The 25,117-nt window shown below is 36.4% G+C and overlaps 2 protein-coding genes and 1 non-coding gene across 3 annotated transcripts in view; 1 reads left to right on the plus strand and 2 right to left on the minus strand.

Moving 5' to 3' along the window:
• Nucleotides 1–246, minus strand: part of mip130 (Myb-interacting protein 130) — a 45,439-nt gene extending 45,193 nt beyond the window's left edge. The window contains exon 1 of the mRNA XM_073977670.1: nt 71–246. The gene's annotated coding sequence lies outside the window, so the exon portion shown is untranslated. The remainder of the gene's footprint in view (nt 1–70) is intronic.
• A 14,524-nt stretch (nt 247–14,770) lies between these two features.
• On the minus strand, nt 14,771–19,037 carry LOC141398479 (uncharacterized). Its single transcript, XM_073975765.1, has 5 exons — nt 19,019–19,037; nt 17,450–18,040; nt 17,341–17,384; nt 16,601–17,267; nt 14,771–16,533 (listed from the first exon to the last, which is right to left on the minus strand). Exons 1-5 carry the CDS (start codon nt 19,035–19,037, stop codon nt 15,116–15,118), a joined length of 2,739 nt encoding a protein of 912 aa, XP_073831866.1. The 3' UTR covers nt 14,771–15,115.
• A 5,768-nt stretch (nt 19,038–24,805) lies between these two features.
• On the plus strand, nt 24,806–24,912 carry LOC141400216 (U6 spliceosomal RNA). Its single transcript, XR_012412108.1, has one exon. It is a non-coding gene; the product is annotated as a U6 spliceosomal RNA (small nuclear RNA).
• Nucleotides 24,913–25,117: the final 205 nt, after the last annotated feature.

A 25,117-nucleotide genomic window follows, 5' to 3' on the forward strand; every position in this document is an offset into this window, starting at 1 on the left:
AATCCATTTAGCCCAACGACTCAAGTAGCACACAAATTCATAAAGTTGATACGAATTTTTTTACACTTACCTTAATACCGCTGTTTTGTGTTGTATTATTGTTGATATTTTTCGAATATTTCGATATTTAATTGATTTAATTGTTGTTTTTATAAAATCAATGTGAAATTTAAAACAAAAGCGACATTTGTGTTCTCTCAAGTGAAGTATGTTCAGTGTAGGACAAATCGAGGAGGATTGACAACCGTCACACAGAGTTGTATGATAACGTAGTGTCAAGTGATTTTTGATATATTGGAAAATTTTGTTTGTTAATTAATTTTTATTTGTTAAACGGCCAATTTTTTCATATATTGTAAACAAAATTTGATGTTAAAACAATAAAAGCAATTATATTCTCGTAAAAATTAAAAAAAATGTGTTTGACGGTAAGTTGAATGTTCTTCCATCTTCGTTGATAACGTATGACAACTGTTAGAAATTTAATAGACCGTGTTTAGACATTCAAACTGGGAAGAAAATGTTTTCTTCTCAGTTTCTTTTAAAATTTCCTTGTTGTTTAGGCACGGAAATCATGTTTGTGTCAATTTTATAATTTTTCTTATTCTTCTTCACACTCATATTTTCATTGCGCCGTCAAAAACAAATCCAAGGAAAAATTGTAATGACAAGTAAAAATGGACGTGTGTGATAAACAATTAATTATTATCCCCTGTTTTTGTAACTATTTTTTGTTCGTTCGTCTATATCCGTAATAATTTGGGCATCGATAGCTCAGCCCTTAAGGCCTGCGTACATAAGCTGCCTTGCCTGCTTACCTTGCTTACTTCTGTAGTGCGATTCTGTAACTTTTTTTAATAACGAACCGACATCGGTAGGTAACGAAAATATTCGGTTGAGTTAACGAATGTGCTATTCTGTAACTTTATGTTAACGATTGTAGAAATCGTTAACTCATACCGACGAAAATTGATAGGAAGGAAATGTCAAATATTATATTTGAATATTAATTAAAACATATTTTGAAGCTGAAACATTATTTCGTCGCGAGTACAAAACATAAAGCGTTTAAGAAGGAAACAATTCAGATTTTTGAAGGAATTTGGCTCAAATGTGTGTCTTTTGTATGAATACGGATGCCAGTAAAGAATGATTTCTTAAGATGTTTTTATTGTGTGTGTGATTTAAAAGTAATAAAAGTGATAAAACCATCATTAATCTTTTTTAAAAGCGCAGTTGTATTTTTTTAATTAAAAGTTGGGATCATATTTTGGGTTGTGGCGCTCTATGAAAAGTTCGAAAATCCAAGCTTTTACGCCATTTTTAGCATTCTGATTGTTAGTGATGCTGAGTTAAAATCTATAAGATTATCACAGAACAAAGTAGGTTATAGTAATACTATTCACGTGTTGGCCTCAATGCTAAATTAAAGCCAACGAAAGCCTCCTAGAAAGATAGTGTTACGGACATTGGTATAGGTCTTACATAGCAGTACCTCACTTGAGTTCTTTTGAAGCATTAGATAACGTTTTTCCTCTTTAGTAAGTAAAACAAAGGTTAGCGTAGTCTTCATATGTAGGATAGCATGGGGCAGCTTCGCCACTGTTGCGCCTTCGCCAGCGCCGAATTAATTGATGCTTCATGTAGGTGGTCTAAAGGAAATTTATGAGTTAATCGAAGATCAAAGAGAACTTTGATGATCTTTATGCAGATTCAATAAAATCGGCGCTGGTGAAAGCACAACAGTGGCGAAGCTGACCCATGTTATCATACATAGTTAACCCTTATGTAAACGCTTTAAGAAGATTTTTCTCAATAAGGCAGAATTTACCTTGTGTACACTCCTCATTAACATAACATATGCTCATATAAAAACGCCGTTTTTAAAAGAAATCAACAAAATATTGCAATAATGTACTGTCGTTAAGACTTAACAACAACTTTTTTTTGGTTGTTAACTTAACAATAATTTTCGGTAATTAACGACAAAATTTACCGACAAAAATTGTTAAAATTGGTATACAGAATAGCACTTACCGAAAATTATCGTTAACTACCGACATTCGTCGTTAATTCTGTCGTTAAGGAGTTACAGAATCGCACTACTGATAAAAGAATAAAAAAGAAAAGGGCAACCCAGTTCGTAATTTCCTCGGCCTTCTTTATTCTTTTATTTTTATTATGTCAAAAATGAAGCAGGAAAGCAAGGCAATCAGGCAGAGCAGCTTATGTACGCAGGCCTTTAGATGACATACAGATCTAATTCTTCGTAGACACGTTCTATATATAGGTAAGAATTCCTCATTCAAAAATCAGCGTTCCACATTTGCGCTAAGGCGGGTAAATCGATCTACAAAATTTGACAATTCGTGTGAGAACATAAAATATTTTTACAAAAACTGGGGGTTAAAGGAACCCTTGAATTGCATTTTAATTTTGATATTTCCACATATTTCGAATTATTTTTGCTTAAAAAAATAGTTTTTCCTCCAAATGTTTTTTTTTTCAATTGTCTCCGCTGTTGTTTGTTTCTCGACAGAGAAAATAAAATGAAAGAAAATGCAAAAATAAATCTGCAGCCAACTTCAGGTTGTATACGAAGAAAAACGAAACAAAACAGAATTTGCCAGTACAGAGGTGTGTGTACCCCCTCTTATTCCTCTCTACTCCCTCGCCCATAAACTCAATTTTCTTTCCCATCAACTTTCCCTGTATAAACAGGGACATACAGTTTGTCAAGAGCTGGCAAACTATCGATATTTCCAAAATTAGATATTTTCGCTATTTCATTCAAAAAATCGATTGATATAGATTCCTAGCAAAATGTTTGCATCCGCGGGTGCAGTTGAATCACTACAAGTGTACAGTACAATTGCCGTTGGAGTACATCTGTTTCTACCCAGCAAAAGGTTTGCATCCGCGGATGCAGTTGAATCACTACAAGTGTACAGTACATTTGCCGTTCGAGTACATCTTTTCCTATGAATTCACTTATGAATTTTACAAGAGAGCGCGCAGCTAGGATACACTCCATTTTCGATCCAAATCACAACTTAAGATGCAGTGCTTTGGATCGAATTTATATGCATTCTTCGGATTGCATTTTTAATCAGTCTGAGGATGCAATTAAAATGCAAGCCATTGCGAAATATCGCAAAATAAATAAAATGCATTTATTATTTGTGTAAAACAAGAACACAAAGAACTTTGTTATATAAACACAAATTAAAAAAAGTTTTCAATAAATTCAATCACATTTGAGCTTACTTCCTCCGTTCTTGATTTAATCCAAGTGCATCTGATTTTCTTTCATCATCCTATAGGTTTTTTATGTTGCCTTCCTATCACTTCCACTCCATTAAAAATGTCCGTTTCGTGAATTACCGCACAAATTTTCGCCACTTAAGTTGTTATTTCTTTATTTTATAACAAATTCTTCGAAATGTATACACTCTCGTTTATATTTTGAAGAAATGTGTAGGAATCAACCAAATGTTTTTTTTTGTAGGGACCTCTACAGCAATTGCCTGTAAAATGTATCGAACAGAGTGCATTTTTCATAACTCTGTTGGAGTACATCGGAAGATGTTGTGAAATCATAACTCCAATTGCACAACTTCCAAAATTTTTTGCTGGCTATACACGGACTTGTTGAGGAAATTACAGGGTACAATTAATACCCCGGTTGGGTGCCAACGTGGTGCAATGGTATGCACACCCGCTTTGCACGCTGAAGGTCGTGGGTTCGATTCCCAGTCAGGGCAAACATCGAAATTTTCAACGTTGGCAAAATACCAAACACCTCTCAGTAATCGAAACTAAACTTATATGCTGTTTATATTAGAGCTTTTTGCAGGGTTAACCTTCTTTGAGAGGATTTGTTTGAAATATAAGCAATGGAGTTGACATTTAAAACCCAGTCGGTTTGTTAAATCCGGTTATATATAAACGGGGTATTACTACTAAACTTACCGTAACTCAAGTTTACGTTCTTTGGTATAGTGTTTCAAAGCGTATACATTGCTAAAACTGCTCACTACCAGTAGAATAACTATATTAATTGTTCGCCAAGTGCACTTCATATTGCTTCATTGGCACCTACTAATCTAATAAAAAAATAAATATAAAATATGCAATCAAAACAAAAACAGATGTGTGGTATGTTCAGTGCATGACAATTTCAATGCCGGCAAATTTAACCCATATGATCTGTTCCTTTACGTGCCTGAGGTTACCATTTCTTACAATTTTTAACCTGTAAAGTGTTCCCTTACTTTTAATAGCACACAATTTATATGATAGCAGTTTACCACTTTTGCCATTTTCTGCCACTGTTACCATTTTTAAAAGTAAAGGAACAGACCAATAACTGTTACAATTGTAACATTAGCTGTGTTCCTTTACTTAACTGAGGTTACCATTTTTGCCATTTGTTACCATTTTTAACCTGCGAAGCGTTCCTTAACCCCGAAAAGTGGCAAAACTGGAAGCAATTTTTAAGAGAGTGAGAGTGGAGAGAGAGCGAAAATGGCTTTCTCTTCTACCACAGGCTACCAGCAAAATTTCTGCAGGTGAAAAATTGCAGAACTGATTTTTCGACTTTTGTTTGACGATTATTTCACAATAAAAAAGAAAATGGACGAAAAAAGGAGAAAAAGTCGAACGCTGACCAAACTAAATTAAAAACTGTGAAATAAAAGACGAAAATTGATTTTTTAATGTTTCTTTTTGACATTGCTGCAAGATCTACCATTTTTCCGTTCCTTTACTTTTCTGGTAAAAATGTTCATGAGAGAGCAATTTTGACACTTTTCTCTTTTACCACCCATATAGGCCGTTTACATATAACCGGGTTAACCCAGTGGGTCTGGGTTTCAAATGCCATGTCCATTGTGTATACTTCAAATAAATCCTCATAAAGAAGGTTAACCCTGCAAAAAACTATAATATAAACGCCGTATTACCATTAAAAAAGGAACAAATCTATTATAATTAACCCATAATTGTTACAAGATAAAGAGAAAAAAGAGCACACAATTGAATAAATTGAAATGAAACAATTTTTGCTTTATGATATCGAATAAATACTAAAAATTAGTAGATTCTTGCAGTTCTGGAACAGACCATATTTCGGGAATTATGGACTTCCGCAATAAATGTTATATATATATTTGTGATCAGGTTGACGAGACCTACCTATGAAAAAATTTGGTCCTGAACCAGCTCAATGAAAACATTCAACTTAAGCCAAAGTCTCAATGCCAAATATACCAGCTGATGTCATACAAGTGAAAAAGCATATGGTGTGATATAGCCATTACCGACAAATGTCGGTAAAATTAAAATGCTTATAATTTCGGTAATTAACGATATTATTCGGTAAGTTAGCGACCAATAAAAAGTGGTCGTAAAGTTCTACCGATAGCAACAGTGCTGTCAACTTTTTTTTGAACGTTTCACTCAACAAATGAGTTAGAGAATCGCACTACATATTAGCTTTTTGGCACGTTTTTATTATAACAGAGATATTGTCCGAAAATATGGCAACACCGTTATGATTTTTCATGCGAATGTTGTCATAATATAGGACTCTCAAAAACTATATAGTATGGACCTGTAATCCAAATACTGCTGAAGAAACCTTAACATATAAAGAGAATAGTTGTCAAACCTATTCAGATGAGCGGGAGTGTACTTATACCCCGGTTACTCTTAACCGCTTTAACCCAGTGGGCTTGGATTTCAAATGTCAATTCCATAGCGCAAACGTCAAATAAACCATCATGAAGTGGGTTAATCCGGCAAAAAAAACTCTAATGTAACCGTGCAACTACTACTTTAGGCATTTTTGTACATTTTTCATTATTTAATTAGTTCCAATTTACATTAGGTGAGTTTACTTGCGGCAATTGTCAGTTTGACGGAGAGAGGTGAGGTATATGGTAACCCTTTGCCTCCTGTTCCAACATGCCTATGAGGGTTACTTGAAATATGCTTCAGATTATGATGAATTACGACCGTTGACATGTGATGTTGTGGATACATGGGGTTGCTATTCTTTGACCATGATTGATTCTTTGGACACCTTGGCTAAAATGGGTAATTTTACAGAGTTTCGTAGAATATCTAAGGTATTGGAGGAGAAAATGGATTTCGACAGAGATATTAATGTATCGGTTTTTTGAAACCAATATACGAATTGTTGGTGGTCTGCTATCGGCCCATTTGTTGTCCAAAAAGGCTGGAGTGGATTTGGAAGAGGCCTGGCCTTGTCAGGTAAGTGAGTAAGTTTTGGACATTTTTGCGGTTATGGAATTGTGTTATCATTCATTTTTTAGGGTCCCTTGCTGCGTATGGCTGAAGATGTGGCAAGACGTTTGCTGCCCGCCTTTGACACATCCACCGGAATGCCTTATGGTACTGTAAACTTACGTTATTGAGTACCCAAGGGTGAAACCTCCATAACATGTACAGCTGGTGTGGGTACTTTGTTGGTTGAGTTTGGTACCTTATCACGTTTAACGGGAAATAGTATCTATGAAGAAGTGGCCTTGAATGCATTACACTCATTGTAGAAAAGAAGATCCAATATTGGTTTATTTGGACGGCTTTAGATTCTGGAATTGGTGCTGGCGTCGATTCGATGAAATTGAAAAAATTCTCAAGGAATATGAACAAAAGTTTGTAGCGGAGAGGTGAGTAACTGGGAGATTGACATTCTTTTGCCTTGGCTATAATTAGCACCTTCTTTTTCCTGATATTTCCAGTTGGTACCGCAAGATACGATCGGCATTTGTTAAACGTTACGACAGTTCCTTAGGATGGTCTTCTATTGCCACCTCAGTTCTCACCACGGTGGCACTGCTTATCGCTCAGTCATATTTTGCAGCGTTATGTTTAGCAGATATCAATCTGCGACGAACTGAGGTGTATCGCAAAACACTACTGATACTAAATGATATTCGTTTGGCAGAGGTGGAATTGTGTTCAGATTGGCAACCTTGCAATTATCCAATTATCCGCATAATTGTTGCGCCTTGTCGCCTTGTCTGCAGTGGACCTATAGGGATGGAGTTATAGTAAATTTGCCATGGGCTTTATTGGTGAAGGGTGATTATATTGTAATGAGACCGGGTCACATAACGTCTGGTCCGTGTACTGAACTGAATGGAAAGTGTAGCTTTAACGCTCATGAGATATATGGGGTTACACATAGTGAGCCGCCAACATTAAAACCAATTGCCCGAATCCCTGGTTTGTTGCCTAGAATCTACATTTGGTACGACAGTTAAATAAAAGTAAAAACAACTCTACCCAAAGACACTCATTAAAAAAAGAAGAAAAGTTGGTTGGCTTTGCAATGGATTGACAAAATTATTATTAAAACAAATTGAAAAGTTTATTTCAATTGCGGAAGGTGCTGGAATAAAGGAAAAAGGTATGTATAATTTTGAGTTTTTTCATTTAATGCAACTACAAATTTTGTTCTTTCCATAGGGAATCGAAGGATGTTTACAATACATACAGGTATGTGTTACATATTTCTATATATGTTATCTTCTATATCTATCTATATACACTGGTGTGCGAAATAATAGAGCCGCAGTCGTTACAATGCATTTAAACGTTTCTAAAACACTTCCGCGCAGTGTGTTATGGGGGATTTGACATTTTTATAATAAAATAGTATCCCATAAACAAAATTTAATCAACATTTGTCAAATTTGGGCAATGATATGATCGGGCCCATAAGGAGGTGTGAAAAATAATAGAGCCAACCTAAGTTGACAAGAATGTTTCGTAAGAAAATTGTAATTTGGCCATTAAAAGCTTAGAAGAAAAGATAGTTATCCTTCCTAGCATTATTTTCCAGAATAAATTTCGCACCGCTTTTCACAATTTAGACTACCGAAATCCGTTTATGAAATTGACAGTTGAAATCGATTGGATTTGGTGAATGTAAACGTACTACTAGATTGGTTATCGTTTGTGAACTGACCACCAACATAGTTCATACGCTCTTTTCAATGAATCATTTGATTGAACTAGATAGCCACTCTGTTTTGTTTGCACATTTTTATCTGCCATTCCATCTTGTTTCTTATTCGTATAGGCAGAAATAAAGATAATACAAGTTCGTCTTCGGACGGCTTCCAGAGCAGACGTCCTCTGACAGTGATAAACACGTACGGCTTAAAGAAGTGAAAATAATTAAATATAAAATTATCGAATGGCTACGTGCTAACAAGATCTCTCTGAATTTCTGTTGACAAAGGATATGTTCCTGAATTTTTTAACCAAAGTCTGCGTGCCAAATCGCTGTGCGCTTATCAATTGACTGGGTGCCTAACAAGATTTTGTTGAATTGTATCGTTTTAATCAACGCAAACAATAAATGAATAAAATCCATTCGGATTAATTGAACCTAACCTTAAAAGGAAAAATTACAAATGGTGTATCAACTCTAGTAGAACGTACGTGTTGTTTAAACATAGTCTAAAAGTATTTATTGGAAGAAACATCACAAGATTTTGAAATAAAGACAGGATATGTTTATGCTTGTCTTCATTTCAAAGTATTGTGATTTTTCTTGCAATAAATATTTTTAGACTATATTTAAACACAACACGTACGTTCTATTCGAGTTGATATCAAAAAATTTTTACTTCTTTTTTTTTTGAGCTAAGGAGGGCAGCATTTTAATCCTGGACGCACCCTTTTTAGGTCTGAAATCTTCAAAATACCAACATTTTTCGAACAGGTTTTGGTGTTTACTTATGTTTGCTAGTAGATTAGCCGATTCCATTTACAATTGCAAATATTGTTACTATATTTAAGGTTCAATCCTTGGAGCTTCTGCTTCAATTATTGGTGCTTCCCTTTGAATTTTGGTACTTCTGGTTCAATTCTTGGTGCTTCCCTTTGAATTTTGGTGCTTCTGTAGTGGGATTCTGTAACTCATTTTTGCTGTTACCGACAAAAATCGGTAAAATTAAATCGCAAAATTATGACTTACAACATAAAGAAAAGTTGGCATCAATGTTTGTGTCGGTAGAGACTAGCGACTACTTTTCATTCATCGTTAACTTACCGAAAAATTTCGTTAATTATCGAAATTATAAGCATTTTAATTTTACCGACAATTATCGATAACAGCAAAAATGAGTTACAGAATCCCACTACTGGTTCAATATATGGTGGTTCTGGTTGAATTTTTGGTGAAGTTGGTGCCTCCTTTTTTATTTCAAAATGGAAAATGAACAAAATGGAAATGAGCGTGGCGAACTCATTAAGCAATTGCTATCAAAGGGCAGGAGAGAATACATGAAGACGTGCCAGCGCTCAATCTTTCCCACTGTTGCAGTGGTGGAATCTTGGTTTCCAAGATGTACCAAGGGTTTCACGGACCCAATTAAAGGCAAACTAAGAGCTTTTTTCAGCCAGATGGACAAAAGTGACAGGGTGTGCTACCTCATATTCGACGCTCTACACATTACCCACCCCACTATGAAGGAGCAATACGGCTACCTTTTGAACGGCGCCGTGAAAATTTGGTGGATATTTATTGGTACAGAGTGCCGCGAAAAATACACTAAACGTAATGTTACCGAAATGCTGACGATCCTAACCAATGAGGCAAAGTGTCGAAGCACAGGTGGTAGGATACATCGGCGATGCGGCCCCAGCTCACATACACATGCCACAGTACCGTGACGGTCGGTCGTGCTTGAACGGACGCTTTTTTATATTTGATGTGTACCACCTGCTAGTTACCCTGACCCAAAAGTTTATCTTTGGAATATTGTCTCGTATTCATTTTCGTTATGTGGCGACCAGATGTCACCATTTCGCACAGTTGAAAAACGATTATTTCTATGATAAATTTAGAATAGAATGGTATCATGATTTATTTAATAATGAAATTCTGCAGGCACTGCACGACCAGGCAGGCAACGACGACATCAAGGCAACGATCAAATTTGTATCGGCAATGACGGAGTTCATTGCAATGCTGACTGTTGAGTGGTCTTTGCAACAAAAGCAACAAATTGTTGGCAAATTTTACGGCGGTGTAGCACTCACATCCTCAGCAAGTATATCCGGACGCTGATGACGATGAAAAAAATGTTAGCAATCTCGGAAATTTAAAGTTGGACCTACTAAGCAGCCATCTAACCATCGAAAAGTTTTTCTACAATGTTAGAAGTCGGGTTGAGGGCACCCCAACAAACTATACAATGCAATATGCGAAGGCGCGATCCGACGCCTGCGTTGCAACGTGCAACAACATTGAAGAGGCTAACAGGTTGTTTTGGGCTGAATTGCATTTCCCAAAATAAAAGGGTTGGTATTTTGTAATATATTTTTCAACCTATATTTTTATTTTTGTTTTTTTTTTTTCATTTTTAATTTCAATTTATTTATTTAACATTGTAACAGAGCAGACAGGCCACATTACTTACACTACTCAACTTATAACTAAATGTAATAAAAAACATGTAAGCAAAGGCTATAGTCGGACAGGGCCGACCATACGATACCCTACAGCGAGTTAGCTTTCACCAAATCAAAGTTTCTTCTGAACAAATAAGCTCGTTGTAACCTTTTGGTCTTACATGCATTTTTACCAAAACAAACTTAAAATACCCTTTCCACATTGTGGTGTAGGGTATAATAAGAGTATCATAAATGAAATAATAATTAAGAAAACATCTCAATATACATAAACTACTCTTATTTAGCATCATTTTGTATTATTCTGTTTTTCAGATAAAAAATAAGACAACATTATAATTATAGTTGTCCCGCATGGGGTTGTAAGAATTCAATTGGGCCAAAGCTAGTCTCCCTCAACATCGTCACTGGTGCAAGCAGCCCAAGGCCAGTCATCCTCAACACTGTCACCAGCCTCAACATCGTCACTGGTGCAAGCAGCCCAAGGCCAGTCTTCCTCAACACTGTCACTGGTGCGACTAGTCCAATGCCAGTCTTCCTCAATATCGTCAATGGTGCGACCAGCCCAAGGCCAGTCTTCCTCAACACTGTCACCAGCCTCAACATCGTCACTGGTGCAAGCAGCCCAAGGCCAGTCTTCCTCAACACTGTCACTGGTGCGACCAGCCCAAGGGCAGTCTTCCTCAATATCGTCAATGGTGCGACCAGCCCAAGGCCAGTCTTCCTCAACACTGTCACCAGCCTCAACACTGTCACTGGTGCGACCAGCCCAAGGCCAGTCTTCCTCAATATCGTCAATGGTGCGACCAGCCCAAGGCCAGTCTTCCTCAACACTGTCACCAGCCTCAACAATGTCACTGGGGCGACCAGCCCAAGGCCAGTCTTCCTCAATATCGTCAATGGTGCGACCAGCCCAAGGCCAGTCTTCCTCAACACTGTCGCCAGCCTCAACATTGTCACTGGTGCAAGCAGCCCAAGGCCAGTCTTCCTCAACACTGTCACTGGTGCGACCAGCCCAAGACCAGTCTTCCTCAACACTGTCACTGGTGCGACCAGCCCAAGGCCAGTCTTCCTCAATATCGTCAATGGTGCGACCACCCCAAGGCCAGTCTTCCTCAACACTGAATTAATTTTTTTAATAATGTGTGATTAACACGCAATGTTATAATCATATTATCAATAACTAAATTGTTCTTGTTGAAGGGGTACTCATTAAACCCTAAAAAAATTAATTATTTTAGGGTTTATTGAGTACCCTTTGAACCCCGTAATCTACAGGCTTTTAGCCTGTGAGACCGGAGCTAGGAGGCTTGTTCAATATATTTTCTTCTCTGCGTTGTTTAACTCGATTTCTTATAGTCCTTGCAGGAACACCGTACTCCTCCTCACACTTCGCGGGGCTCATTTCCCCATCCAGGCACATTTGCACACACATTACTAATGCTTCTAGTGAGTAAGTTTTTCGTTTTTTCCAACATTTGTGTTTTGGCCCGTTTTTGACATTTTGTTTTTACCTTTTGGTTGTGGTTCAAATAAGAAATCCGAACCGCTATCTGATTGATACGATGTAGATCCAGATTGGGTTGACGATATAGAGGAAGACTGGCCTTGGGCTGCTTCCACCACTGACGATATTGAGGAAGATTGGCCTTAGGCTGGTCGCACCAGTGACAGTGTTGAGGAAGACTGACCTTAGGCTGGTCACACCAGTGACGATGTTGAGGCTAGTGACAGTGTTGAGGAAGACTGGCCTTGGGCTGGTCGCACCATTGACGATATTGAGGAAGACTGGCCTTGGGCTGGTCGCACCAGTGACAGTGTTGAGGAAGACTGGCTTTGGGCTGGTCGCACCATTGACGATATTGAGGAAGACTGGCCTTGGGCTGGTCGCACCAGTGACAGTGTTGAGGAAGACTGGCCTTGGGCTGCTTGCACCAGTGACGATGTTGAGGCTGGTGACAGTGTTGAGGATGACTGGCCTTGGGCTGCTTGCACCAGTGACGATGTTGAGGAAGACTGGCTTGGGCCCAATTGAATTCTTGAAACCCCATGCGGGGCAACTATAATTATAATGTTGTCTTCTTTTGTATTTGAAAAACAGAATAATACAAAATTATACTAAATAAGAGAAATGCAATTCAGCCCAAAACAACCTGTTAGCTTCTTCAATGTTGTTACAAGTTGCAACGCAGGCGTCGGATCGCGCCTTCGAATATTGCATTGTATAGTTTGTTGGGGTGCCCTCAACTCGACTTCTAACATTGTAGAAAAACTTTTCGATGGTTAGATGGCTGCTTAGTAGGTCCAACTTTAAATTTCCGAGACTTGCCAATATTTTTTTCATCGTCATCAGCGTCCGGATATACTTGCTGAGGATGTGAGTTCTACACCGCCGTAAAACTTTTTCCAAGTTGCCAACAATTTGTTGCTTTTGTTGCAAAGACAACTCAACAGTCAGCATTGCAATGAACTCCGTCATTGCCGATACAAATTTGAACGTTGCCTTCATGTCGTCGTTGCCTGCCTGGTCGTGCAGTGCCTGCAGAACTTCATTATTAAATAAATCATGATACCATTCTATTCTAAATTTATCATAGAAATAATCGTTTTTCAACTGTGCGAAATGGTGACATCTGGTAGCCACATAACGAAAATGAATACCAGGCATTCTTCCAGAGATAAACTTTAACTAGCATGTGGTACACATCAAATATAAAAAAGTATTTATTGCAAGAAAAATCACGATACTTTGAAATGAAGACAAGCATAAACATATCCTGTCTTTATTTCAAAATCTTGTGATGTTTCTTCCAATAAATACTTTTAGACTATGTTTAAACAAAACGTACGTTCTACTAGAGTTGATACGCCATTTGTAAATTTCAACAGAAATTCAGAGAGATCTTGTTAGCACATAGCCATTTTATAATTTTATATTTAATTATTTTCACTTCTTTAACCCGTAGGTGTTTATCACTGTCAGCGGGTGTCTGCGAAATTTATTCTGGAAAATAATGCTAGGAAGGATAACTATCTTTTCTTCTAAGCTTTTAATGGCCAAATTACAATTTTCTTACTAAACATTCTTGTCAACTTAGGTTGGCTCTATTATTTTTCACACCTCCTTATCATTGCCCAAATTTGACAAATCGTCGGTGTCATGCTTAAGTGTTCCATACGCCATTCTTTACTTTTTGAGATACGGGTGGTTTCTAGGGTTTTCTGGTATGCTCTTTCCAAATTCTTTGTCGGCTTTCCCCTATCTGCTCTAGTTTCCGAGATATCCATGCATAGACTTGAAAGCTTAAACGTTTTTCAGTTATGAAATTAATATTTTAAAAACACGTTTCAAAAATCAGAACATGAATATTCGCTTTAGAAGTATTTTATTTATTGAGGTAAATATGGAAAATTTTTTTGTCACTTTGTTCCATGTGATTTACAATATTTCACATTTGTGGCATAAGTGCGGATATGGAACAAATCGACAAAAATTCTTTTTTTAAAAAAATCTCTATAACTTTTATATTCCAATATATATTCCTCTATATTTTTGGAAATATGTTCTATATACTATTATTAATATTTTAAGTCAAAAATATAAATATTTTCTTTAGTCAGCTCCACGCAGTTGAGACGCAAAACATAAAAATGCGATTATCTCAAAACGGGCAAATGGCGTATGGAACACTTAAGCATGACACCGACGAAATGTTGATTGAATTTTGTTTATGGGATACTATGTTATTATAAAAATGCCAAATCCGCCATAGCACACTGTATGTATGTAAACATCTTTCGATTTCCTATGGAAAGAAAAAAATTGTAGTTGCATTAAGTGAAAAAACTCAGAATTATACATACTTTTTTTCCAGTACCTTCCGCAATTGAAATAAACTTTTCAATTTGTTTTAATAATAATTGTGTCAATCCATTGCAAAGCCAACCAACTTTTCTTCTTTTTTTAATGAGTGTCTTTGGGTAGAGTTGTTTTTACTTTTATTTAACTGTCGTACCAAATGTAGATTCTAGGCAACAAACCATATCCGACAAAGGGATTCGGGCAATTGGCTTTAATGTTGGCGGCTCACTATGTGTAACCCCATATATCTCATGAGCGTTAAAGCTACGCTTTCTATTCAGTTCACGGACCAGGCGTTATGTGACCCGGTCTCATTACAATATAATCACCCTACACCAATAAAGCCCATGGCAAATTTACTATAACTCCATCCCTATAGGTCCACTGCATAAGAAAGGATGCTTCTATAGACCCTTTCTGAAAATGAACTTAGGATTGTAAAGATCAGCCTGGTGGGAAGTTTATTATTAAGTTTATTATTTATTCACAGAAACGAATTTACAACAACAAGAAAAAATTATTAATTGAGGGAGTAAATATTAAAATGTTATTATTAATGATATTTATAATATGAAGAACAAATCATTAATTGAGAGGGAGTAAATAGTAAAATATTATTATTAATGATATTTAATGATGCGTGTTTTTCATATATTATTAAAAAACAAAATATTCTTTAAGGTTTTATATGATGCGTGTTTATCATACATTACTAAAAAAACAAAATGGTTATTTCAGGGGTTATTGAGTGCCCTTTGAACCCCGTAATCTACAGGCATATATCCTGAGAGACCGAAGCTAGCAGATTCGTTCGCCATAAGTGTGTCTTTCTGTCTTTAACTCTATCTCTAATCTTGCAGGAACATCGTATTCTACCTCACACTTTCCGGGCGTCATTTCGCCTATCAGGCACATTCGCACACACTTTTCTAAAGTTTGTGGTGAGTAATTTCTTCGTGTTTTTTTATTATTTGTGTCTTGGCCCCTCCTTGTTGGCATCTTGTTCTTACCTTTTGGGCGTGGTTGCTGTTCAAATAAAAAGTCTGAAGCGCTATCTGATGCATACGATGAATATTGTGATGATGACAACTGATCTTGGGGTGGTTCAAAAAGTGATGATGTCGACAAAGACTTGGCTTGAGATGAAGATGTTGACGATGTCGACAAAGACTTGCCTTGAGATGTTGACGATGTCGACAAAGACTTGGCTTGATATGTTGACGACAAAGACTTGCCTCGAGATGTTGACGACAAAGACTGACCTTCAGATGTTGATGTCGACAAAGACTGGCCTTGAGGTGTTGATGTCGACAAAGACTGGCCTTGAGGTGTTGATGTCGACAAAGACTGGCCTTGAGATGTTGATGTCGACAAAGACTTGCCTTGAGATGTTAACGACAAAGACTTGCCTTGAGATGTTGACGACAAAGACTTGCCTTGAGATGTTGACGACAAAGACTGACCTTCAGATGTTGGTGTCGACAAAGACTTGGATTGATATGTTGACGACAAAGACTTGCCTCGAGATGTTGACGACAAAGACTGACCTTCAGATGTTGATGTCGACAAAGACTGGCCTTGAGGTGTTGATGTCGACAAAGACTGGCCTTGAGATGTTGACGACAAAGACTGACCTTCAGATGTTGGTGTCGACAAAGACTGGCCTTGAGGTGTTGATGTCGACAAAGACTGGCCTTGAGATGTTGACGACAAAGACTTGCCTTGAGATGTTGACGACAAAGACTTGCCTTGAGATGTTGACGACAAAGACTGACCTTCAGATGTTGGTGTCGACAAAGACTTGGCTTGATATGTTGACGACAAAGACTTGCCTCGAGATGTTGACGACAAAGACTGACCTTCAGATGTTGATGTCGACAAAGACTGGCCTTGAGGTGTTGATGTCGACAAAGACTGGCCTTGAGATGTTGACGACAAAGACTGACCTTCAGATGTTGATGTCGACAAAGACTGGCCTTGAGGTGTTGGTGTTGACGACAAAGACTGACCTTCAGATGTTGATGTCGACAAAGACTGGCCTTCAGATGTTGATGTCGACAAAGACTGACCTTCAGATGTTGATGTCGACAAAGACTGACCTTCAGATGTTGTTGTTGACGATGTTAAAGGTGTTGACGGTGTCTGGCATGTTCCAAATTGAATGGTGGAGACCCCACGCTGGACAACAAGAATAATAATATTGTCCTGTTTAGCATCTGAAAATAAAAATATATTTTTATATAACATATATGAAAATATAAATATATATATGAAAATATACACCTGTTTGACCTTGGGAAATGTAATTCTGACCAATACAACGTTGGTGTCGACAAAGACTTGGATTGATATGTTGACGACAAAGACTTGCCTCGAGATGTTGACGACAAAGACTGACCTTCAGATGTTGATGTCGACAAAGACTGGCCTTGAGGTGTTGATGTCGACAAAGACTGGCCTTGAGATGTTGACGACAAAGACTGACCTTCAGATGTTGGTGTCGACAAAGACTGGCCTTGAGGTGTTGATGTCGACAAAGACTGGCCTTGAGATGTTGACGACAAAGACTTGCCTTGAGATGTTGACGACAAAGACTTGCCTTGAGATGTTGACGACAAAGACTGACCTTCAGATGTTGGTGTCGACAAAGACTTGGCTTGATATGTTGACGACAAAGACTTGCCTCGAGATGTTGACGACAAAGACTGACCTTCAGATGTTGATGTCGACAAAGACTGGCCTTGAGGTGTTGATGTCGACAAAGACTGGCCTTGAGATGTTGACGACAAAGACTGACCTTCAGATGTTGATGTCGACAAAGACTGGCCTTGAGGTGTTGGTGTTGACGACAAAGACTGACCTTCAGATGTTGATGTCGACAAAGACTGGCCTTCAGATGTTGATGTCGACAAAGACTGACCTTCAGATGTTGATGTCGACAAAGACTGACCTTCAGATGTTGTTGTTGACGATGTTAAAGGTGTTGACGGTGTCTGGCATGTTCCAAATTGAATGGTGGAGACCCCACGCTGGACAACAAGAATAATAATATTGTCCTGTTTAGCATCTGAAAATAAAAATATATTTTTATATAACATATATGAAAATATAAATATATATATGAAAATATACACCTGTTTGACCTTGGGAAATGTAATTCTGACCAATACAACGAATTAGCCTCTTCAATGCTGTTTGACGTTTCAACGCAGGCGTCGAATCGCGCCTTCGCATATTCCATAGTGTATGTTGTTGGGGTGTCCACAGCCCGAATTCGTAGAAGGTGGAAAAAGCGTTCGATGGTTAGATGGGTGCACAGTGAATCAAAACAAAAATTTCCCCGACTTGACAACATTTGTTGCAGCGTCATCAGCGATTGGATGTAAATGGCGAGGCTGTAAGTTTGACACCGCCTTAAAACTTCCAGCAATTTGGCAATAATTTGCTGTTTTTGTTGCAAAGTCAAGTCAATGGTGAGCATTGCAACAAATTCGGTCATTGCCGACATAAATTTGATGGTTGCCTTCATGTTGTTGTTGTTGCCTCCCTCCTCGTGCAGTTCCCCCAGAACGTCATTGTTATATAATTCGTGATAGGATTCCATTTGGAAGACATCATAAAAATAATCGTTTTGAAAAGGTTCATAATTGGGACATCTATCGGCCACATAATCAAAATTAATGCCAGGCAATTTTTTGAATATAAACTTATGAGTCAGGCTCACTAGCAAGTGGTATACATCAAAGATAAAAAAATTTTTGTTCAAAAATAAAAAAACGTCACGGTATCGTGGCACGTTCACATGAATTGGCGCCGAATCGCCGATGTATGCCACCACCTCTGCTCCGAGACTCTCTGCTTCAGTGCTTAGGTTCGTCAGCATTTCGATAACATTAGCTTTAGAGTATGTTTCCCGGCAATCAATCGCAATAAACACCCACCAATTCTTCACGGCACCGTACAAAATATAGGCGTATGCTTCCTTCATAGTGCGGTGGTTAATGCGGAGAGCATCAAATGTTAAGTAGCACACCCTGTCACTTGGGTCCATGTCCCTGAAAAAAGCTGTCAGTTTCCCTTTAATAGTATCGGTAAAACCATTGGTACATCGTGGAAACCAAGATTCCACGACTGCAGGAGTTGGAAGGTTTGATCGCTGGCACATCCTCTGATATTCAATCCTGCCCAATGATAGTAGTTTTTGCATGAGGTCAATACGCTCATTTCCATTTTGTTCATTATCCATTTCGACACTTCAACAACAGTCACCACCAACGCTTTAACAACAGTCGCCACCAGCAACGCTTTAACAAAAATAGCCACCAACACTTCAACAACAGTCACCACCAACACTTCAACAACAGTCACCACCAACGCTTTAACAAAAGTCACCAAAAGCAGAAATTGTTCCTTTTATCTGTAGAAATTGTTACTTTTATCTATCCTTATCAAAATGTATATTGAAATATGGGACCCATTCGCAGAAAATAAAAAATTTTCTTTTAAATCGCAAGTTTTTTTAAGTAGCCGGCCTTTGGCCTGGGATTTAAGACTTTCTGCTATGGACAGGAGCCAAAAAAATTTTTTTAATCGTAATTTTTTCCGGAAGAAACACAAAAAAGGCACTATGTGTGGTAATTTTTTATAATTTTCTGCGGTGGGTCGGCAATGGAAAATAACATAATAATATGTAACACTTACCTGTATGTATTGTAAGCATGCTTCGAAATCTGAATTTGTCCCTTTTTTAAACTTTTTCTTGAAACTTTTTAAAGGAACAATAAGTGACAAGAATTTTGTTGTAATATATTTTTGTCAACACATTGCAAAGCCTACTCTTCTTTTATGACTTTTCATAAAGTCATTTTCAGGGTGCAGAGCAAAGCCTACTCTTTTTTTTTACTTTTTATAGTCATTTTCAGGGTGCAATAGATTGAATTCCTCGAAAACATATTGGTGAAAATAATTTAGTTTTGTCCGAGAGGTAATTCACAATGCGAGGGCACATACCTGTTGTTCTTCAATACAATGTATTTTTGACACTCTTTCCTGTGCCTGGTGTTGGTGCTGACGTCAGGCCTTTCAATACCGATTAGACATTTTATTATAGAGCCGGCCACGTTTGCCTGTCCGATAATATTAAACATTTGATGTTCTGGTAATTTCATTGCGCTTATGAGATCCTTGCTGTAAATTCATAAAAAATCATTAGTAAATTAAACAAAAATAATTTTTGATTGAAAAAACTTACCGATAAAGCTCTGCTGGTGCTTCGGTTGAACTTCGTTTATATATACTAGACATTTTGATGTCAGACACCGATCTTGCCTGCCATCCTGCTGCCGATGATGAAGAACTGCCCAGAGCTTTAAAGCTTGTGGAACACCAGGCTAAATCATCAACACCACCTGCTGTTCCAGATGCGGATGTTGTTGTAGCATGTGTTGCTGCTGCTGATGTTGTTGCTGGATTGTCGATATCTATTTGTGTGACATTTGTTGTTGTATTGCTTGTTGTTGTATTGCTTGATATTATTAATGCCGTTGTTTTGTTGTGTGACTTTAGAAAAGTTGGTCAGTTACAGTTAACAGTCTCCTCCACAGGCACACAGCCATTCAATTTTTCTGCTTTGTTTAAAGCGTGAGACACACAGTCTCCTCCACAGGCACACAGCCATTCAATTTTTCTGCTTTGTTTAAAGCGTGAGACACACAGTCTCCTCCACAGGCACACAGCCATTTAGTTTTCCAATATCCAATGGAACATATCCATTGGTTAACACTTCGTACAATTTTTAGATGCTTTTCCTAGAAGATCAAAGTTCGCAATTTTAAGTTTTTTTTTAGGTTTTCACGATTTTGCTTGGAAACCGCAATTCGCATCGAAATGAGTCTAAAGAAAAGTTTGTAGCTGTGAAAATTCTCTACAAGACTGACTTCTAGCTTTCTTCGTGAGTTTTACCATTTTTGAGATTTAGAAGTTCAGTTCAAATGTTTAGGTTTTTATCTTAAGTCTTCAAGATTTTGCTTGAAACTCGCAAGTCATACCAAATAGGGATTAAAGAAAATTTTGTAGCTGTGAAAATTCTCTATAAGATTCGCAGTTTTTCTTAGGTTGTCGTAGATATATACAGTTAGTTAGTTTAAAAATAATAAACTTGCTCTTTTATTTTTTCACAATAACGTTTGTTTAACAATTTATTCCTAAATGTATTTAACAACCATAACATGTATGTAAAATCGTACGTGTGTGTCGCAAAAATTACAGAAAAGTTGAACCGTGCGTACTCACACTATGACAATTGCCAAGGTAGATGTATCGCGAAACAAAAAACGCTTGTTGTACACTGAAGCGAAAACATATCCAACTTTCCAGTAAAGTTTGGTTTCCTTTCTGAAAAAAATAAAGAAAAATTCGATATTTATTGTTCTTCCTCTTTTATTAGAAATGAGAAAATGAAGATGAAAACGGAATTGTATAATAGCTGCAACTGTTGCGAATGTGTGAACCATGAGATTCTTGTTTTACACAACTGAAAATTTAAATATTTGACTATAGGATATTTTGAAATGGTTTGCATCTTTAGGCTTATATTTTAATAAGTATTTAATGTATTTTAACATTCCGAAGAATACCTTTAAATTTTCAAAAGCTCTGTTCCAGAAACTGCAAGAAGCTACTATTTTTTACTTTATGTTATCGGAAAAAATAGTAACAATTAGTAGACTCTTGCAGTTCTGGAACAGTCCTTATATAAATAATACTTCCATTTACCATAATAAACTGGATACAATCACATTTTGTCATTAACATGATTCAATGTTTTATTTGTATATTTTGCATATAGTTTTTATTTCTGTAATAGCCCGTTTCCACGGTACGTCGTTCGTTCTCTATTCGTTGTTCGACCCTCAAATACGAATAAATTAATTGATTCCCCATAAAAATTCTGAGAACGAACGACGATTTTTCTACGTTGTTCGAGTAAAAATACTCTCCAAACACCCATAAAATATGTCCCATCCCTAACAAATGAGAGTATTTATCGAAATAAATTAATTATGACAGACAAAATTAAAAATTTAAAAATGTATGAAAAACACAGCCTTTTTTAGAAAAACTACAAAACATAAATGAAAAGTAATCGGCGGAACGATTAGTATACATTCAAAACATAGTAAATATTGTCTTCTATGCCATTGCAGTTGCATTTCTTGTCCATTGTTTCAAATTCGCGTGTAAATCTTGAAACAAAAGTCAAAAACCTGCAGGAGAGTTTGTATACACAAATATTGTTTTGGAATGTCTCTCCCTCATTAATATTAAAAATAGAAACATACAAAAATTGAAAGAAAATACAAACATTTTCAGAATAAATGGAAAATATGAATGAAAAGTGTGCAATTAAAAGTAAAATATATATTCGCAGGAAAGGTCAGAGAGTTTCCTGCGCATTTAATACATGTTACACGTGTTATTTGTTAAAATTCTCATGAAAACGAGGAAACAAAATGTAAGGAAAAATAAATGATGTTTCTTTTAATTACGAATGGTGTCGTGGAAACGGGCTATTTCGTCTACGTCTTTCGAGTGCCGAACAACGTACTTAAAACGCTCGTGTGAACATGACATAAGTATTAACTCAATCAAACTAATTGAATTCTTCTTTGTGTTATCGGTTCATATTGCCGGCAATATGTGATTGCCACAGTGGCAATATAGGCGGCATTTCTTTAATCTTTTACCCTACTGCGTCTTCCGGTTCATATTGCCGGCAATATGTGATTGCCACAAGTGGCAATATGTGATGGATGATGTCACAAAAATAGATTTTTTTTTATTTATTTATTTATTTATTTAAAAATTCATATATGATACAAAGCCTCAATGGCCAATTAAACGTATCTTAAGACAAAAAACCTGAGTTATAAAATAATAAATTTAATTTAATTCACTTAAATAAATTAATATATAACAAATTATTATTATTTAAATGCAGATATATCTCTTCGGCTCCCCAGCCATAAAAACAGAGAAGAAAATAAAAACAATATATAAATTTATTTATTTCTTTCATTCCAAACTCATTCTAAACATAAAATTTAAATGTGCATCCGTTTTTGAAGAAACATGAGACACGTGTTGATCGTACTTTGCAAGAAGTGAAGCATAGAGGACAGGATATGGTCTTTCATTATGCCATTGTGTTGTGGCTACAGCAATTGCTAAATGTCTTAATTATGTTTCCTATTTCTATGTTTTATTTTATGTATTATGAAAAATAGATAGTGCCAAGGAAATACAATAATCCCTATGAGTTACCTCCCGAAGTTTCCGATTGTACCCAGTGGCAAACAGATTATAAAAACCGTCGCCCTGGGGAAGAAAAGAAATTCTATTTATGAGATTATTGGGAACAAGTCGGGGTTGTGTCTGTTTTTGGATTATGTATATACCACAGATAGCCCATGGGATTGTGAGTAGAACGATATAAATTTTGTCTTGCACAAGTCCATAACAAGCCCCGAGATATGGGCCTTTAAATTTCCATAACTACACCTATATTCTATATCAACACGATCCGGGAACGGATCGAAATCCGTTTTCTCCTCCAAAACCTTAGCTATTCTACGAAACTCCGTAAAATTACCCATTGTAGCCAAGGTGTCCAAAGAATCAATCATGGTCAAAGAATAGCTACCCCATGTATCCACACCATCACATGTCAACGGTCGCAATTCATCATAATCTGAAGCATATTTCAAGTAACCCTCATAGGCATGTTGGAACATACCACGTACTTGTTCACTAGGAAACATAACAATTGTATCAGCAAGCACATTTGGGAACAATTTGAATACTCTACCAGCTGACGGAAAAAAACTGAATTTTTAATTTAATTTAATTTATTTCAATTCTCTTATGCCCAGTCTTTCGACCTTAAGGCTGTACACTACAATATAATGCCATTATAATTTAAAATTAAGTAATTTAAGGGAGGGATAACAATACTACTCCAAAACTCAATTACTATGTATAAAAATATATGTAGTAGTTATAATTAATCTATATTGAATATAAAACATTTTGATTGATTGAATTATTATACTCCAGGAAATGAAAGGGATGTTAAACTACTCAATAACAAATATACAGAGCTTTAGTATAAAATAAATATAAATAAATGTATATGTTCAAAAGTTTGTTTCATCACAATGTTTTAATAAGTATAAATAATGAATTTTGTAATAACAATTTTCATTTCGACTGAATTTTAATATGTATAAAATATTTTGTCATATTTTTCAAAACCATACACATACAGTCAGAATCAAAAGAAAGTATACACCTCACAAAAAGTTTTTAATAGCATAATTACACCGGTATAATGATACAATAAATATAAAGCACAAATACAATTTTTTTAAGTGTTTGGTGGTGAATTAAAATCCAGAAAATGCTAGGCCTTGTATAGGCTAAATTATGAAATAAATGAAGATTGATAAAATAACTCAACATTTTAAGAGTCAAAAGAATGTTTACACTCTTGCGAAAATTGAGACATTTTTTTAATTCTTTAGGTTGACATGCTTTTATTTTGGCTTTTTAACTTATTTTGATCTATTCGAGTGTCTAAATAAAAGATCTACCAGTATTTTGGTGAAATCCGGTGTTAATAACAACAAAAACATTAGGCAAGGGAATAATAAACCAAATATGAACTCAGATGCCAGCATTAAAAAAACAACAAGTCAAATTAATATGCCTAAATTTATAAAATTTTATCAAAATACCAAAAATTTGCAAATTAATTAACAATTGTTTAAAAATTAAATTCGTACCTTCTAAAGCAACTCTGTTTGGGACCTGCTGTTTTGTGTACCTAAACGTTGGTAGACTTCTGTCAAAAAGACGTAACGTTGAATTTTTGGCTTTGATTTGGGCCTTAAAAAAAAAGCCTTTTGAAAGCAATGTTTTTGTTATAATTATGGACAAGATATTAATATACAATGCTCAAGTTTCCTTTGCTTGTTATATTCCCCATATTACACTTTTCTTTTAATGACCAACTACTCCACAAGTAGCCAAGAGAAATTCACAACCCATGGGCAGAGAGTAGCATCCCACAAAGCGCTTAAAAACAATGTATTTTTTATTTGCACCATGCCGCTCCGCAAGTGGTTTTGTAAACAATAATAAGGCGGCCATCAGACCATCTGCTTTTTCACATGTATGTTGTCACTATGGGTATACTAATATACAGTACAGCTGATGTCATACATGTGAAAAAGCAGATGGTCTGATGACGGCCTAAGTTATGTCAAGTTTATACTTGCGCTCCAAAATCCTCTGGATTTCACGAAATCCTGAAATACACCCCGGTGTTTACACTTATTTTTTTTGTTGATTTCAAACATATCACAATAATCAAGGTAGATACATATGCGCAGCTTATCGAACATGAATTTTCAAAACAAGTTGTTGTAAGTTCTTGCTTCGGCAGAACATATACTAAAATTGGAACGATACAGAGAAGATTAGCATGGCCCCTGCGCAAGGATGACACGCAAAATCGTGAAGCGTTCCACATTTTTCAGGCCACACTTATGGAAAAACTTACCTTCATAGAATAAACATTGCCTCGTCAAATCTATGTGAATCATGCAACACTATTGAATCAGACAACCACGTAATCTTCCAATGCAGCAAACATAATACCGCCAGGAACAACTTTTCCATCTTCAACAAATATACAAATCTATCTGCGTTACTCCTCAACAGATCAACTACTGATGTAGA

Source organism: Musca autumnalis, unplaced genomic scaffold (genome assembly GCF_047663935.1).
Source record: "Musca autumnalis isolate F117 unplaced genomic scaffold, ASM4766393v1 scaffold_3, whole genome shotgun sequence".
Lineage (NCBI taxonomy): Eukaryota > Metazoa > Arthropoda > Insecta > Diptera > Muscidae > Musca > Musca autumnalis.

Bases quoted from the DNA above. Each gene is read 5' to 3' on its own strand.
- LOC141398479 (XM_073975765.1), bottom strand. The intron at 17,385-17,449 runs GTATATTTTCAT...TTTTATTTTCAG, and splicing joins TTTCCCAAGGTCAAACAGGT to ATGCTAAACAGGACAATATT. The intron at 17,268-17,340 runs GTCTCCACCATT...CAACATCTGAAG, and splicing joins TTCTTGTTGTCCAGCGTGGG to GTCAGTCTTTGTCGACATCA.